Here is a 15,721-nt window from a genome sequence, read left to right as displayed (position 1 = left end):
TCAAACTCTTTCATTTTCTTTTCAATAATCTTTCTGTATTTTAGTCTACAGTTAACATCTGAGAGCTGCTCAACTTTTATTCGCTTTAAAACTTTCTTACATGTTATTCTTTTCAATATGAAATTCAATTTTATCTTGCTCAAGACTAAATAGTGATCACTTCCAATTTCAAATCCTCTGTACAGTCTGGTGTCCTGCACCAGGGAGAAAACATCACTATCAACAATAACATAGTCAATGAAACTTTTCTTATTCCTAGCCTCTTCTCTCCATGTGAATTTGTGCACATTTTTATGTTGGAACATGGTGTTAGTAATAACCAGTCCATGTCCTGAGCAGAAATCCAACAGATATTTGCCATTATTATTAGCTTTGCTCTTTTCTCCAAATTTTCCCAAAATATTTTTGTATGTCTCACAATCATTTCCTACTCTGCTATTTAGATCCCCAACAAGGACCAACTTTTCCTTTTTCATTGTGTCAGTTGCTTTTTCTAAAGCCTCAAAAAATTCATTCACTTCTACCTTAGTAGAACCTTCTGTGGGACCATAGGCACAAATAAGTCTCATTGTCCAGTTCCCCATTCTTATATTTGCCCACATTACTCTACTTGAGACTGACTGCCATTCAAGAAGATTAGCCTTGTATTTTGTGTTGAATACTATGGCTACTCCTTCTTTTCCTTGATTGTCATTGCCTGAATGTAACATTTTGTATTTATTGCTCAGAAAGATCTCACCAGTTTTGGTCTTTTTTGTTTCAGTCACCCCTATTATGTCGATCTGGTACTTATCTAATTCCTCAGCTAGCTCCATTTCTTTGCCATTCAAGCTTCTTTCGCTGATAGTACCGATCTTTAACTCTGGTGATGTTGAGTTGGGGTTTGTTTTCAGATTTGTTCCAGTAGCTTATGATAGACTATATTATTGTAAACTAAAGATGGAGATCAAATATCCTAAACTGCAGATTGTGGATCAGACCATAAGCTAGTATTAGCAAACCTAAGAATAAAGTTAAAATCTGGAAGCACTTTTAGAGTCAAAAGGAGACTGAATGTAAAAAAAACTACAAGACAACAATAATCTAAGGAAATATCAACTAGAACTAGATAAAAACCTGAAGGAACTACCAAAACAGAATGTAAACATCGAAGAACATTGGTGCAAATTAAAATATTGAATTTGGCAGAAAAAACAGTAGGTTACACAGAAAGAGAAAGTAAAAAGGATTGGATCTCGAATGAAGTAAAAAGGTTAAGCGATCAAAAGAAAAGCACGAAACTATAACAGAAATGAATATAATAGATTTACCAGAGAAATTAGAAAACTAGTTAAAAGAGACAAGAATAACTGGTTAGAAAAAAAATGCAAAATGGCAGAAAAGCTATCAAAAGAAAATAACCTTCATGGATTATATAAAGAAATAGACCAAATTAGTAAGACACGGACAAAAAATTATAATGATCAAAAACAAAGAGGGACAACTAATTGAAAGTAAAACAAAAAGAATGGCCAGATGGGAAGAATACTTCAAAGATTTATATAATAAAAACAGCTCCCAGGATATTACAATTCCAACCACTGAAATGGAAGAGGAAACAAATATCTTTACCAAAGAAATAAGAACACATAGCATAGGAAAACTCAAGGAAAGCACCTGGCATTGATCAAATACATGCAGAATTCTTAAAAGCAGGAAAGGAACAACTTTTGGAACCATTAAAAACATTATTTGAAAGGATCTACAAAAACGAAGACGTGCCTACTGATTGGACCAAATCAGTCATAACTCTATACAAAAAAGGAGATAAAACATAATTACAGAGGCATTAGCCTCCTCAGTATTCCAAGTAAGGTTTTTACAAAAGTACTCCAAAAACAAATTAAGCCATATATAGAACTGGCACTAGGAGAAGAACAAGCCGGTTTCAGACCAGGACGAAGCACAATTGATCAACTATTCACCTTAAGACAGCTAATAGAAAAGACACTAGAGTACAACCAAAGTTGCTACATAAATGTTAGATGTATTGGAGATTGGTTCTCTGAACAATACCAGCAAGTTGTGTATGATTGCAGAGAATGGGAATAGATACTGATTCTATATTATAGTCAGGGTTTCCATGGCCTATAATTTTGAAACCAGAAACAACAAAATAAAACTGCTTAAGAATATGAAAATGTGAACTCAAAAGTTTTATTTGACAATGCTGTACTCACTGCATTAATGGCTGAGAGATAATATGATGTCATATTTCAAAATGGCGACTGTTCAAGAGAAAGCAATGTGTGTATTTTGGTTTTTCGAAACAAATTCCATTATCACAACTCAACTTTGTTACAGAACTCAGTATGGAAAACACCCACCTTCAGGTAATGCTATCTGACATTGGTTAAAACACTTTCAAGAGACTGGTAGTGTTCAGCACCAAAGGAATGGGAAGACTGAGCACTTCGCAGGTAGTTGGTTATCTAAGCCCACAAAAAAACAGCTAGATGACTTTGCAGTTAGGTATACCACAAATGACTGTTTGGAAGGTTGTTCATAAATGTCTTCAACTCCATGCCTACAAATTGCAGATTGTACAGGCTTTTACAGCTGGATGATACACCCTGCCATTTCCGGTTTGCCTAAGACATTTTGTCAAAAGTCGAAGCTGATGTAAATTACATTTGGAGATGGATAATTTGTGATGAAGTAACATTTTACGTATCGGGAAGGTAAATTGTCATAACTACAGAATATGGAGATCAGAAAACCCTCATGCCATTCGAGTATTCAAAAAAGACAGTCCAAAGGTGAAAGGCTAGTGACTTTGTTATGTTCAGAAGTTTTGGGACCCTTTTTCTTTGTGGGAAAAAACAGTGACAGTGGTGATCTATTTGGACATGCTACAGCTGTATCGGTTACCCCAGTTGGAAGATCAGCCAGATATGGTGTTCCAGCAAGATGGCACATCACCACGTTGGGCTCTTATTGTCCAAGAATTTCTTGACATGCGTTTTCCTGGGTGCAGGGTGCAGTGGACTGATTCCATGGTCTCCATGCTCACCAGTGTTATGCCACTTGATTTCTTCCTGTGGGATATGCAAAGGACATTGTTTACCTGACCTCCCTCAATGAACTGAAGACTAGAATTCTTGCTACGATAGAAACAGTTACACTGCAAATGATGGAGAACACTTGGAGGGAAATTGATTATCGCTTGGACATCTTACATGCCATTAAAGGCGTGCATGTTGAAGTTGTTTAGCATTCTGCAGTATTTATTCTATAGGTAATAAAACTTTTTCATTTACACTTTCATATTCTGTAAGCAGCTTTATTTTCTTGTTTCTGGTTTGAAAATTATAGGCTGTAGAAATCACAACAATAATTTAGAATAACCCTGTGTATTGGTTAGATGGATCAAAGATTGGTTCAATGAATGATAATACCAGCAAGTTGTGTATGATGGAACAGATTCTCAAAAAAAAAGGAGAGTAACCAGTGATGGTCCCCAGGGTTCTGTTCTTGGACCCCTGCTGTTTAACTTGTAAGTGATATATCATGTGGACTGACTGGGGATCTTCAGTTGTTTGCTGCTGATGCTAATTCCTTGCAGGAAGATTCGAATAGACTTTTGACTTGGACAAAGGAATGAGGTTGTAGTTTTAATATTAAAACTACATTTTGGAGTGCAAAAAATATAAGGCTCTGTACTATATTGACGATGCTGTACTGCAGGAAGTGGATGGAATTCAAGATTTGTGAGTGATGGTTGACAGTAGACTGAAGTTGAGAGGGCACATTGCAAGTTGCAAAGACTGCACATTGTAGTTCCACTATGATAAGAAATACTCTAACATGTAGGAATAAGGAAGTGTTTGTGTCACTGCATAAAGCACTGGTCAGATATCACACTTGGACTAATAGTGCTCAGGTTTGGTCAACTCTTTTTCATTATGATATGGAAATATTGGAGAGGGTCCAGCGACAAGTGACTAAGATAATAAAAGGACTTTGGAATGTTGGCTATGTAGAGAGATTGAAGAAATATCAGTTGTAGATTTTGGTGGATAGGAGGAAAAGAGGTGATATGATAGTGATGTTTAAGCTAGTGAGAGTATTTTATCAGACCAATCCAAAGGGGGATTATAAAAAGAGTTGAAACTGAGAGAGAGGAAGAACCAGAGGCCATCCCTGGAAGTTATGTAAAAGTGTGGTGAAGAGGAGTGTGAGGAGTATATTTTTTCATGAAGAATCATCAGTGAATGGAATGTATTACCAGAATATGTTGTTAATGCAAGGAGTGTTAAGGATTTTAAGATTCGATATGATAAATATGTTGTCAGTTGAGTGAACCTCCTACAATGAGTCTGCCAACTCCATGGAGGGTGCAATAATAATAATAATAATATTTAAATACATACTTATTCTGTAATATTTTGTCAAATGCCTTTCCAAAATCTATAAAGATTATAGTATATTAACTCACCCTTTTCTTCATTATGGTTGTTATATTATAATATGCTATCACTTATATACTCTGTAAATTAATTATTTTACTTTCTAAGTTTTTTTGTACTTAATCATGTCATGGACATAATAATGAAAAAAAAGATTCTGAAAAGATTTTACTTGAGTAGAAGAATAAATTCATATACCATTTGATAGTTCGGATATGGGGACATAACTCTGAAGCTTATGCCGAACGTTTTCCAACATATTATCTACACTTTTGAAATTCTATCTAGTTTCATGCAAAACTTTGTTTTTCACTTTGACCAAAATTAAAAGGATAACTTTATTTTTAAAATCTTTATAATATCATAGACATTTTTAGATTACTATCTGAGAAGAAATTGTTGTATAATATTCATTAAGTAATTATCTCTTTATATAATATTTTTTTCCCTTCCTCCTTAGTTCCCCAGATTGCTCTAGTGTTGGTTTTATATCTGTGGGATTTCGGGAACTTGCATATATGGAACAGAGGAATACATGGTCACTTTTTGGTGGTGAAGAACCTTTATGGCCAAAGGTTGGTTTTTTTATTGTAATGTTATTATTATTATGAATGCACCTCCAAGGACTCGTCGAGGAAGGTAAGACCTGTTTAAATACTCATACCTAAATATCTGTTATATATCTCTCTCTCTCCTTGAATGCATCTTTGCTAAATGTGAATGCATGTAATCCATTTTAGACAAATTATGAGTTCTACAACTGTGTTAGAAATAATAATTTTAATTTCCCGATGTTTCAACCCACAAAATGTTATATTCCAGCAATGACAATCAAGGAAAAGAAGGAGTAGCCATAGTATTCAACCAAAATACAAGGCTAATCTTCTTGAATGGCAGTCAGTCTCAAGTAGAGTAATGTGGGCAAATATGAGAATGGGGAACTGGACAATGAGACTTATTTGTGCCTATGGTCCCACAGAAGGTTCTACTAAGGTAGAAGTGGACGAATTTTTTGACGCTTTAGAAAAAGCAACTGACACAATGAAAAAGGAAAAGTAAAGTTGGTCCTTGTTGGGGATCTAAATAGCAGAGTAGGAAATGATTGTGAGACATACAAAAATATTTTGGGAAAATTTGGAGAAAACAGCAAAGCTAATAATAATGGCAAATATCTGTTGGATTTCTGCTCAGGACATGGACTGGTTATTACTAACACCATGTTCCAACATAAAAATGTGCACAAATTCACATGGAGAGAAGAGGCAAGGAATAAGAAAAGTCTCATTGATTATGTTATTGTTGATAGTGATGTTTTCTCCCTGGTGCAGGACACCGGAGTGTACAGAGGATTTGAAATTGGAAGTGATCACTATTTAATCTTGAGCAGGATAAAATTGAATTTCATATTGAAAAGAATAACATGTTAGAAAGTTTTAAAGCAAATAAAAGTTGAGCAGCTCTCAGATGTGAACTGTAGACTAAAATACACAAAGATTATTGAAGAAAAAATGAAAGAGTTTGAGAACAGGAATCAAACCTTGGAGATTCACTGGTAAGCCTTGAAGAAAACCCTGATTGATTCAGCCAGAGAGGCATATGGTGAGGTTGTCTGCAAGGATAAAAAAACCAGAACTCCCTGGTGGACACAGGAAGTTAAAGAGGCAGTGAAGGAAAAGAAGAAAGCATATCAAAAGTTCCTGTCAAATAAGTCAGCTTGTGCTCTTAGGGAATAAGAGACAAATGCAAGAATGCTAAACACTGTGTAAAACTAGCTAAACAAAAGTCATGGGAAGACTTTGGCAAGAATATAGAAAATAAATATCAAGAAGGTGACAAAATATTCTGGAGGTCGTTGAAGAAGCTTAGGAATGGAGGAAAGAGTGCTGTAAAAGGAAATAGAGATGATAAAGATGACATGAAAACAGGAGAAAAAGATATCCTTGAAGTATGGAGTAATTACTTTGAAAAACTGCTAAATGAAACAAGCAGTGATGACAGCACAGTGATAAAAAAAACACTGACCAGGCATCCAATCAGGAATACATATCCATACTTGAAGTAGAAAAAGCCATCAAAGGCTTGAAATGTGGAAAGGCAGCAGGAGTAGGTGATATTCGACCAGAAATGCTGAAGTATGGTGGTATCAGAGTCTTACAGTGGCTGCACTGCATAGTTCAGAAAGCCTGGACAGAGGGACGAATTCCCGATGATTGGAGTAGAGCTCTCATAGTACCCATATATAAAAAGGGAAATAAAACAATGCGAGAATTACACAGATATTTCCCTACTGAGTGTTCCTGGCAAGATCTATGCAAGTATACTTGAGAAACGATTGAGAAGAATTGTGGAAGAAAAGCTGGGTGAAGAACAAGCTGGATTCAGGCCAAATAGAGGCTGTCAGGATCAGATCTTCACTTTACAACAAATAGTTGAAATAGTACCCATATATAAAAAGGGAAATAAAACAATGTGAGAATTACAGAGGTATTTCCCTACTGAGTGTTCCTGGCAAGATCTATGCAAGTATACTTGAGAAACGGTTGAGAAGAATTGTGGTAGAAAAGCTTGGTGAAGAACAAGCTGGATTCAGGCCAAATAGAGGCTGTCAGGATCAGATTTTCACTTTACAACAAATAGTTGAGAAAGCATGGGAATATAACAGAGATCTGTATTTAAGTTTTTGTCGATTTGGAAAAGGCATATGACAAGGTGCCAAGTGAGAAGCTATTCAATACGCTACAGTTATGTGGTGTCAATGGGGCATTATATCAAGCAATACTTAGTCTTTATTTGAGTTGTAAGTCAGCAGTTAGAATTGAAGGAAGTACAGGAAGATGGTTTAATGTTAAATCTGGTGTGAGACAAGGATGTACATTATCCTCTCTGTTTATTCATTATCTATATGGATCACATTATGAAGGAAAGTGGTATTAAGCATGATATCAAAATTGGAAATGTTAATATCAGCTTTTTGCTTTATGGGGATGATGTTATACTTCTAAATAAATCCGCTACAAGTCTGCAAGATTCTCTGACTAAATTGAATAGCTGTTGTAATAAATATGGTATGAAGGTCAGCAATAAAAAGATAAAGACAATGAAAATAGGCTGAATCAGTGAAAAAATCAACTGTGTTGTGAATGGAGAACCTGTGGAACAAGTGAAACGTTTCAGCTACTTAGGCACGATTTTTACTGAAGATGGTAAATTAAATATAGAAATAGACAACAGAATCAGCAAAGCTGGTATGGTAGGAAGTCAATTGAATAAATTCATATAGAATAAGAGAGAAATTAGTCGGAACACTAAATTAGCTGTGTACAAGACAGTGTTCAAACCAGTTTTAACTCATGGCTCTGAGAGCTGGGTCAGAAGTAAAACACTTGACCAAAGACTAGAGACCGCAGATATGAGAGTCCTGAGAAAGATTATAGGTGTGAACAGATGGCATCAATGGTAATATCATATTAAAAACGAAAATATTAGGAAAGAACTTGACATTGTCAACATCCAGGAATGTGTTAGCAGAACTAATCTCAGGTGGTATGGTCACTTAAATAGAATGGGTGAAGAAAGATTAGCAAAACAAGTGTTCTCTGCCAGGTTGGCAGCAAAACGACCCAGAGGAAGACCAAGATATAGGTGGATTGATACGATACAAAGTGCCTTAGATGATAGAAATATAAGATCTGATAATGTTGGAGTCTTGACAAATAACAGACTGATTTGGATGAAAATTGTAGATAGGAAGTTAGTAATGATGTAATTTTTTTCATGTAGTACTATCATATCCTGTACACCCCTTGAGAGTACATGGCAGGAATTTGATGATGATGATGTTTCAACTTTCATATTAAGGTCATCATCATCATTTGGAGTATACACATACATATACTGAGACAAGCTGTTACATTTCACATAGTATGATAAAGGGACAATGATTTAATGAAATCATTGTTTCAGAAACAATGATATGATTAAATATTTGTCTCTTTAGCATATGTGAAATGTAATATAGCTTGTCTGTATATGTATGTGTATGCTCCAGATGATGACCTTAATATGAAGGTCTGAAACATTGGGAAATTAAAATTATTATTTCTTACACAGTTGTAGAGTCCATAATTTATCTAAAATAAATGCTAATCACCTTTCACAATCACCACACACACACCACAAGAAGACCCTGGACCTCACATGCTTCTTAAGATCACATATCCTCATGATGCGAGTTTTGCTTTTACCATCCATTCAGTTGCAAAATCTCAGTTGTGTCTGTACTGTACATATCTTCTCTCCTCTGCCTCTTCCTCATATTTTGAAGACCACACTCCTTCAATATGTTCTCATAAGTAGATTTCCCTAGGCCAGTTATCATCTTGGCTGCTGAATCTTTTCAGATCTCCTTGCAACCCATATATGATCATATCTGTGTACGATAATTCAGTTGTGGTTTTATCAAGGCCTTGTAAAGTTGGAAGATATCTTCCTTATTCCTACAGTTTAGTGCTCTCTTTAATGTTGCTGCTATTTGATATCATGACTTAACCACCTTAAAAATGTTACTCCTGAATTTTAATTCACTGTCCACTATAAACCCAAAGTCTCTAATGTCTACTTCAATCCCATTAATATAATACTCTGCCTGTAATGTCCTCCATCCAAAATAGTAGATAACATTGTGCCTAAGTACAGAACCCAAATCTGTTATCATTCTATTATGAAACATGAGCACATTTCTAAAGCAAGGCCTACCTTTAGAAAGTTTTTTACCTTGGGTATAATATATGTTAAAGATACCAAGCTATTTTAAATATAAACCTGGTTTTAGTCCATTTCCCAAGTAAGCAAATAAGTCAAGTTTGTGCCTGCCAGTGGTGCAAGTCTGGGTCACCCCGCACATAGTGCAAGTCTTAGTCAACTCGTGGTAAAGTGCCCCACCCTCTGTGGGCCATTGTAGGTGGCCTAGAATGTAAGATGGGGGATCTCTGATGATTAATAAGGTCAAAGCACCTTATGGTAACTTGTTTTGGCAAAATACTTATAAGCTCTGTATTACTTAAACCTTGGTATTTCTAAGCCTGGCTCCCACTGATGAGACCTCAATAAAGGTCGAAACCGGTCTGGGTAGTGGCCCCTTGCCTTTAATGCATAGCATCATACATCTCCTCAAAGAGATGTGTTTTGCATTAAGGGTAAATATGAAGAATAGTGATCAGAGCTTATTCCACCTTTACCATGAGTTGCCTAAGACTTGCACTACATGCGGGGTCACCCAGACTTGCACCACTTGCAGGCGCAAACTTGACTTACTTGTCTGATTGTTACTTACTTGGGAAATCGATTAAAACCAGGTTTTTATTTAAAATAGCTTGGTATCTTTAAGGCCTACTTTTAACAAAGCATGCAGCTGTTTCTATATATAAACTTGGCCTCTCTATCCCCCCCCCCCCCATCACCTTTGGATGTGATTCCTAACCAGTCTTTCCAATACCTCAATGACCACACCAGAGATATAAATTGGTTTATTATTACTACCTCTGTTCTTTTGTCCAGTTTTCTCACCAGCATCCATAGAGCCGATGAGCCTGCTTGGAATATATATCTTACTAAAGTGATCAATTAAACTCAGATATTTCTTGTGTATCAGACACTTTTCTACTGCCTACATTCACTAAGGTTATTCTTCCATGATAATTCTTACTTTTATTTACTATGTAGTGATAAAATTCTTTTGGATTTCCATTGGCCTATGTGGATAACTTCTTTCATAATGAGATTTCACTTTCCTCACCATGGCTGTTAATATCCTAGCCTACTCTTTATACCACTCTAGAGTTTCTAGATCATGAGACGAGTGATGATGAGATTCCACAGTCTCATCATCATCACCACTCTTTTCATGATATCAGATTCACAATATTCTCTTTTTAGTCATGTCTTGCTTTAAAGTATTATTCACCTTAATTAACTCTCCTAACTCTGATGATGGTGGTGCCTAAAGGAAGATATGGCTTCCTTTAGGCACCCTTTGACCAACATGTTGGAAGCTTAATAGATTACAGGTCGCTTGGTGTCGCACTGATTAGATCGTCGGCTTGTCGAGAGCTCCTGAAAAGATTAGTATTATTTTGTGTTAACATTAGATATTTTACTAGAATTTTAAGTAGTATTGTTTGCTTTTTGTTTTTTGGTGTGTCTGTGCAATTTTTGCGTGTTTTCTGTTATTTTAATTATTATTTTTAAGAAAAGATAGCGCACACATGGCACCGATAAAGAAAAAAATGGCGGCCAGGTCGCCATGTTTGTTTAAGAGTTTTGATGTAAACGAATTTATGCAATGTGCTGTCTGTGAGATGTATGCCTTGCGAAGAGCGGTGGGAGTCTGGTTAGAAAGTGATAGTGGAATTAATATGTGTAGAAAGTGTAAAGAGAATGAGGACTTCAAGCGTGTTTCGTGTGTCGAGACTGATATCGTTAACGATAGTCAGAATGTAGAAAATGGCGGTGTGCTAGAGAATTGCGTGGTAGTGCCAGATAGGTGTGAGAACGTCGCTGAAAGTGTAAATGAAGGTAGAAACACAGAAAGAATGGATGATTTGATTGATAATGAAAATGGTGAGATAAATGCGAGTAGCGAAATTGCCCGTTTGAATTGCGCGATACACAGAGCCAAAAGACAACTGGAGCGTATGGAAAAGTGTGTGTTGAACGTACCGACAAATAACTGGCGGAAGTCTGTGACGGCAAATAATAGAAGGTTAGTAAACGTCAATAAAATGAAGGAGCGAGTGCTGTATGGGGATTCGCTATTAAGAGGCGTAATAATTGAGAGTTTAACAAAGTCGTACCAGCCGGGTGCGAACATAAAGGACGTCAGCGAATCTATTCGACTGCAAAAACAGAGGGTGAAAGAGATGATAATCGTGGCAGGAACGAATGATTTGAAAGAGGACAAAATGGAAATGATAGAGGATGTGAGGGAGTTGTTTGAGGTAGCAAAAGAGAAGAGTGAGAGAGTTAGGATGGTGAGTATCTTACCGTGGTATGACAGCGAAGTGTTTAGAAGGAGGGCCATAATTGCCAATGACTTTATGCGTGGGTTATGCATGGAGAGTGGTGTGGAATTTGTGGATGTGTGGAATGAGTTCGATGGGCGAAAGGACTTATATAAGATGGATGGGTTACATTTGAATGGAGTTGGTGTACGGAGACTTGAAAGAGTGTTGATGAATGATGTGGAAGTGGATGTACAGACTCAGGGAAACTAGATTTATTAAGAGGGGGGGTGAGTAGATATGCAGACTTTAGGGGGGAACAGTTAAGTGTATGAATGAGTATATTATGCCCGGGCGAGTACGACAGACAACAAATCAGAATGGGATAGTTAGTATAAGGCATCAAAGTAGGGATGGGACAAATGGGCTTCTGCTATTCATGTACACTAATGCCAGGAGTATTAGGAACAAGAAGGAAGAGTTTTTGGCCATGGTTGGCACTTCCAGGCCACAGGTTGTAGGTATTAGTGAAACATGGCTGACAGAAGATGATAAAGCTAGTGGGATTGAATGCGATGGGTATAGTGTGTTCAGGAGTGACAGGGTGAATAAAAAGGGGGGAGGAGTGTTATTGATGATAGCTGATGAGCTTCAGCCAAGGAGTATAGAAGTTGAACTGCAGGATGGGGAAAAAAGCACATTTGAGGCTGTTTGGTGTGAGATAGAATCTAGCAGAATAAAATATACAATTGGGTGCTGCTATAGACCGGGTGATGGAGTGGATGGTGGGGATAGTATGCATAAGCAAATAGAAGAAATGAGTGGAAGGAGGGTAATTATTATGGGTGATTTCAATTATGGTAACATTGACTGGAAAGAGGAGAGGGCACATGGGAGGAAGGAATTGGATTTTATGCAGTTATTAAGGGACAACTATCTACGGCAACATGTATTGGAAAATACCAGGGGGCAGAGAGTGCTGGACCTAGTAATTGCAACTGAGAATGTAGCTGTAACGAACATGACCATGTTGCCACCAATTGGTGAGAGTGACCATAAGGTCATGACTTGGGAGGTGGCTAAAGGAGTCGAATTTACAATTAAGACAGGGTACATGTGGAATTACCGGGCTGGTAAGTATGACAAGCTTAGGTGTGTGCTTGGCTTAATGCCATGGCATGTAAAACTGCAAGGGCTGGATGTTGATAGTGCATGGGAGGTGGTTAAGAACTGTTTGCAGGAGGCAATGGTTGACTGTATACCAAGAGTCCAAATAATAAATCAAGTAGGGGTTAAATGGATGAATAACACTATTAAGCTTGAGCTGCAAAAAAAGAAACAATTGTGGAGGGAATTTAAGGAGAAGGGTGACCATCAGGTGCAGGAACAGTATAAAGCTCAGGCCAGGATGGTAACAAGGGTGGTAAGAAAAGCAAAAGCAGATTACGAAAGGAAATTGGCCATGCAGGCTAAAGAGAATCCCAAACAGTTTTTTCAATATGTTGCAAGTAAAAGGAAAAATGCTCATGGTAGAATGATCTTAAAAAATGCTGAGAGTAGGGAGGTAACCGAATCAGTCGATGTTGTGGAATTACTGAGCGAGCACTTTGCAAGAGTATATCATCCAGGTGGTGACTTTGCAGAAATGGAAGAACCAACAGCTTATACTGGAATTGTGATGAATGAAGTAGAGGTAACTAATCTATTACAGAACCTCAATGTCAATACATCTGTGGGATTGGATGGTATACCAGCTCGTGTCGTACGTGAAGCGGCCAAAGAATTGTCAGTGCCCTTGACCATTTTGTTTAATTTGAGCCTCAGGACTGGGTCAGTCCCAAGGGGGTGGAAAGAGGGGAAAATAGTTCCACTGCACAAAGGTGGTTCCAAGGCTGCTGTTGAAAATTACCGGCCAATCAGCATAACAGGAATCATTATCAAGGTCTTAGAGAAAATAGTCAAGAGGAAAATACAAGATTGGATAGAAGAAAATGGGATACTGTATCGGGGACAGCATGGTTTTGTGAAGGGCAGGTCACGCCTCAGTAACTTGCTCACGTATTATAACACAGTGATGGCTGAACTGGATAAGGGTAATGGGTTTACAGTGATTCTACTGGACCTTGCTAAGGCCTTTGACAGGATACCACATGGAATTCTAATCAGTAAATTGCAGCATATGGGAATGGACATAGGGTTGGTGAGATGGATAGGAGGGTGGTTGACGGAGAGATATCAGAGAGTGGTTTACTCAGGAGTAGAGTCCACAAGACGGCCTGTGACTAGTGGTGTGCCACAAGGATCTGTTCTTGGACCACTGCTGTTTAATTTGTTCATAAATGATATAGGAAAGGATCTGAGAGGAACAGTTCATTTGTTTGCGGATGATGCGAAGTTGGGTAGGGCAATAGTGAATGCAGATGACGTCAAAATTTTGCAGGATGATTTGGATAGATTGGAGGTCTGGGCTAGGGAGAATCGATGTCAATTTAATGTGGCAAAATGTTAGGTTATGCATTTTGGGGTGAAAAGATTGGAGGCAGTTTACTGCATTGGTGGAACCGTGCTCCAGGAAATTGATGAGGCACGAGATTTAGGAGTGTTGGTGGATAAGGAATTGAAATTTAGGGGACACATTGCAAAAGTGGCCAAATCAGCTCATCAAATCACTTGGTTGCTGAAGAATACGTTGACAAGCAGATTATTGTTCCTCTGTATCGAGCCTTGATAAGACCCCATCTCGACTACTGTGCTCAGATTTGGTCACCTAGGTTTCTTCTTGATGGAGAGGAGGTGGAGAGGATCCAGAGGCGAGTGACCAAGATGATAGCAGGTCTGTGGAATGAACCGTATGAGAACAGGTTGAGGATTTGTGGGTTGCAAAAATTGGTTGATAGGCAGAGGAGGGGAGATATGATTGAGACATTCAAATTACTGAAGGGTTTCTATAAAATTAATTCAGAAGATATTTTTGAGAACAGGGCTGGTTGTGGAAGGACTAGGGGACATCCATGGAAACTGGGCAGAAGTGTGGGTAGTAAAGGTGTTAGAGCTGGGTTCTTTACTTTTAGAGTAGTGAATGAGTGGAATGCACTCCCTGAGTCTGTGGTGGATGCTGTGACAGTGAATGAGTTTAAGGCGAGGTATGATAGATACTGTATGAATGTCGAATAGTTGTGATGAATATGATTTGGGGCCTCCCTCGATGAGTCTAATGACTCCCTGGAGTTGCCCGTAATAATAGTAATAGTAATTATACAGCACTCGGAAAGGATTAAAAACAGATTTTAATACTTCCTATATTTCGTCTCAATGGTTAGACATCTTCAGGGTAACATATATGCAAATACCACACAATACTAAGCTAACCACATTGGTGACTCTAAAGTCCTATCTAGGTGGTGCCCCCCTTCCCCTAGAATGTAAGATGGGGATCTCTGATGATTAATGTTTCCCAAATCTTTGGAAGTTTAATTCAACTGTATTTATTTAGATTTGGTTGATTTTTGAGAGCTGCTGTAGATTTTAAAAATAGTCTCTCTTTTAAATTTACTGTGGTGGAGCATGGTGGTTTTTTCCCCAAAAGATCCTGTGGGTTGTATCCAAGACACGATCAGCCAGGTCTGACTGACTGACCATAGTCGTGGTTGCAGATATATGGCTTGTGTTCCTCTAAGTGGATGGTTGCTGATCTACCTGTCTGTCCAAAGAATGCCAGCTTACAGGAACAGGGTGTTTTATAAACGCCAGGCACTGAGAGAGGAGGGAGCTGATCTTTTGTAGAACGGACAAGGGTAGCAAGTTTGCGGTGGGGCTTAAATGCCGTGTGAAGGTTGTACTTTTTAAAGTTTTGGCTATTTTTTCTAATGTGTCATGGATGTAGGGTATGGTGATGACATTTCTGAACTCTTTCTGAAGAGATGGCTGGGGAATGGGGGGGGGGGGTAGGAAATGATTATTTTTTTAATACTATAATCACTGTTGCCATTGGAGAGGAAGGTGTTGTATATGTGGTTGAATTCAGTTGAAATGGCAGTTCCACTGGAATGAAGATTGTGGATTCTCTTGGTTAGAGTTTTAATGATGCCATATTGTTGAGCAGGGTGGTTGTGGGAGAGTTTGTGAATGTATCTGCCTGTGTGCATAGGTTTTCTATATACAGTGAAGGAAAGTGTACCATTAGGAAGGTGTGTAACTAAGGTGTCTAGGAAGGATAAACTATTGTTATTTTCCTTTTCTATCGTAAACTGGATTCTTGGATGTAGGCTATTGAGG

General features: G+C 37.8%; 1 protein-coding gene across 4 annotated transcripts in view; it reads left to right on the top strand.

Moving 5' to 3' along the window:
• LOC150107404 (inositol polyphosphate-4-phosphatase type I A) overlaps positions 1 to 15,721 on the top strand; it is a 484,038-nt gene that overhangs the window by 192,687 nt on the left and 275,630 nt on the right. For all 4 annotated transcript variants that reach the window (XM_090391868.1, XM_090391866.1, XM_090391867.1 and 1 more), the window contains exon 10: positions 4,909 to 5,023. In XM_090391868.1, the coding sequence (XP_090247994.1) occupies positions 4,909 to 5,023 (115 nt within the window). The remainder of the gene's footprint in view (positions 1 to 4,908; positions 5,024 to 15,721) is intronic.

This window comes from Typopeltis vanoorti, chromosome 4, assembly GCF_054136105.1.
Source record: "Typopeltis vanoorti isolate ZY-2024b chromosome 4, IOZ_Tvanoo_1.0, whole genome shotgun sequence".
Classification (NCBI taxonomy): domain Eukaryota; kingdom Metazoa; phylum Arthropoda; class Arachnida; order Uropygi; family Thelyphonidae; genus Typopeltis; species Typopeltis vanoorti.
The sequence above is the reverse complement of the archived record's forward strand: the minus strand, read 5'-3'. Positions and strand labels throughout refer to the sequence as shown.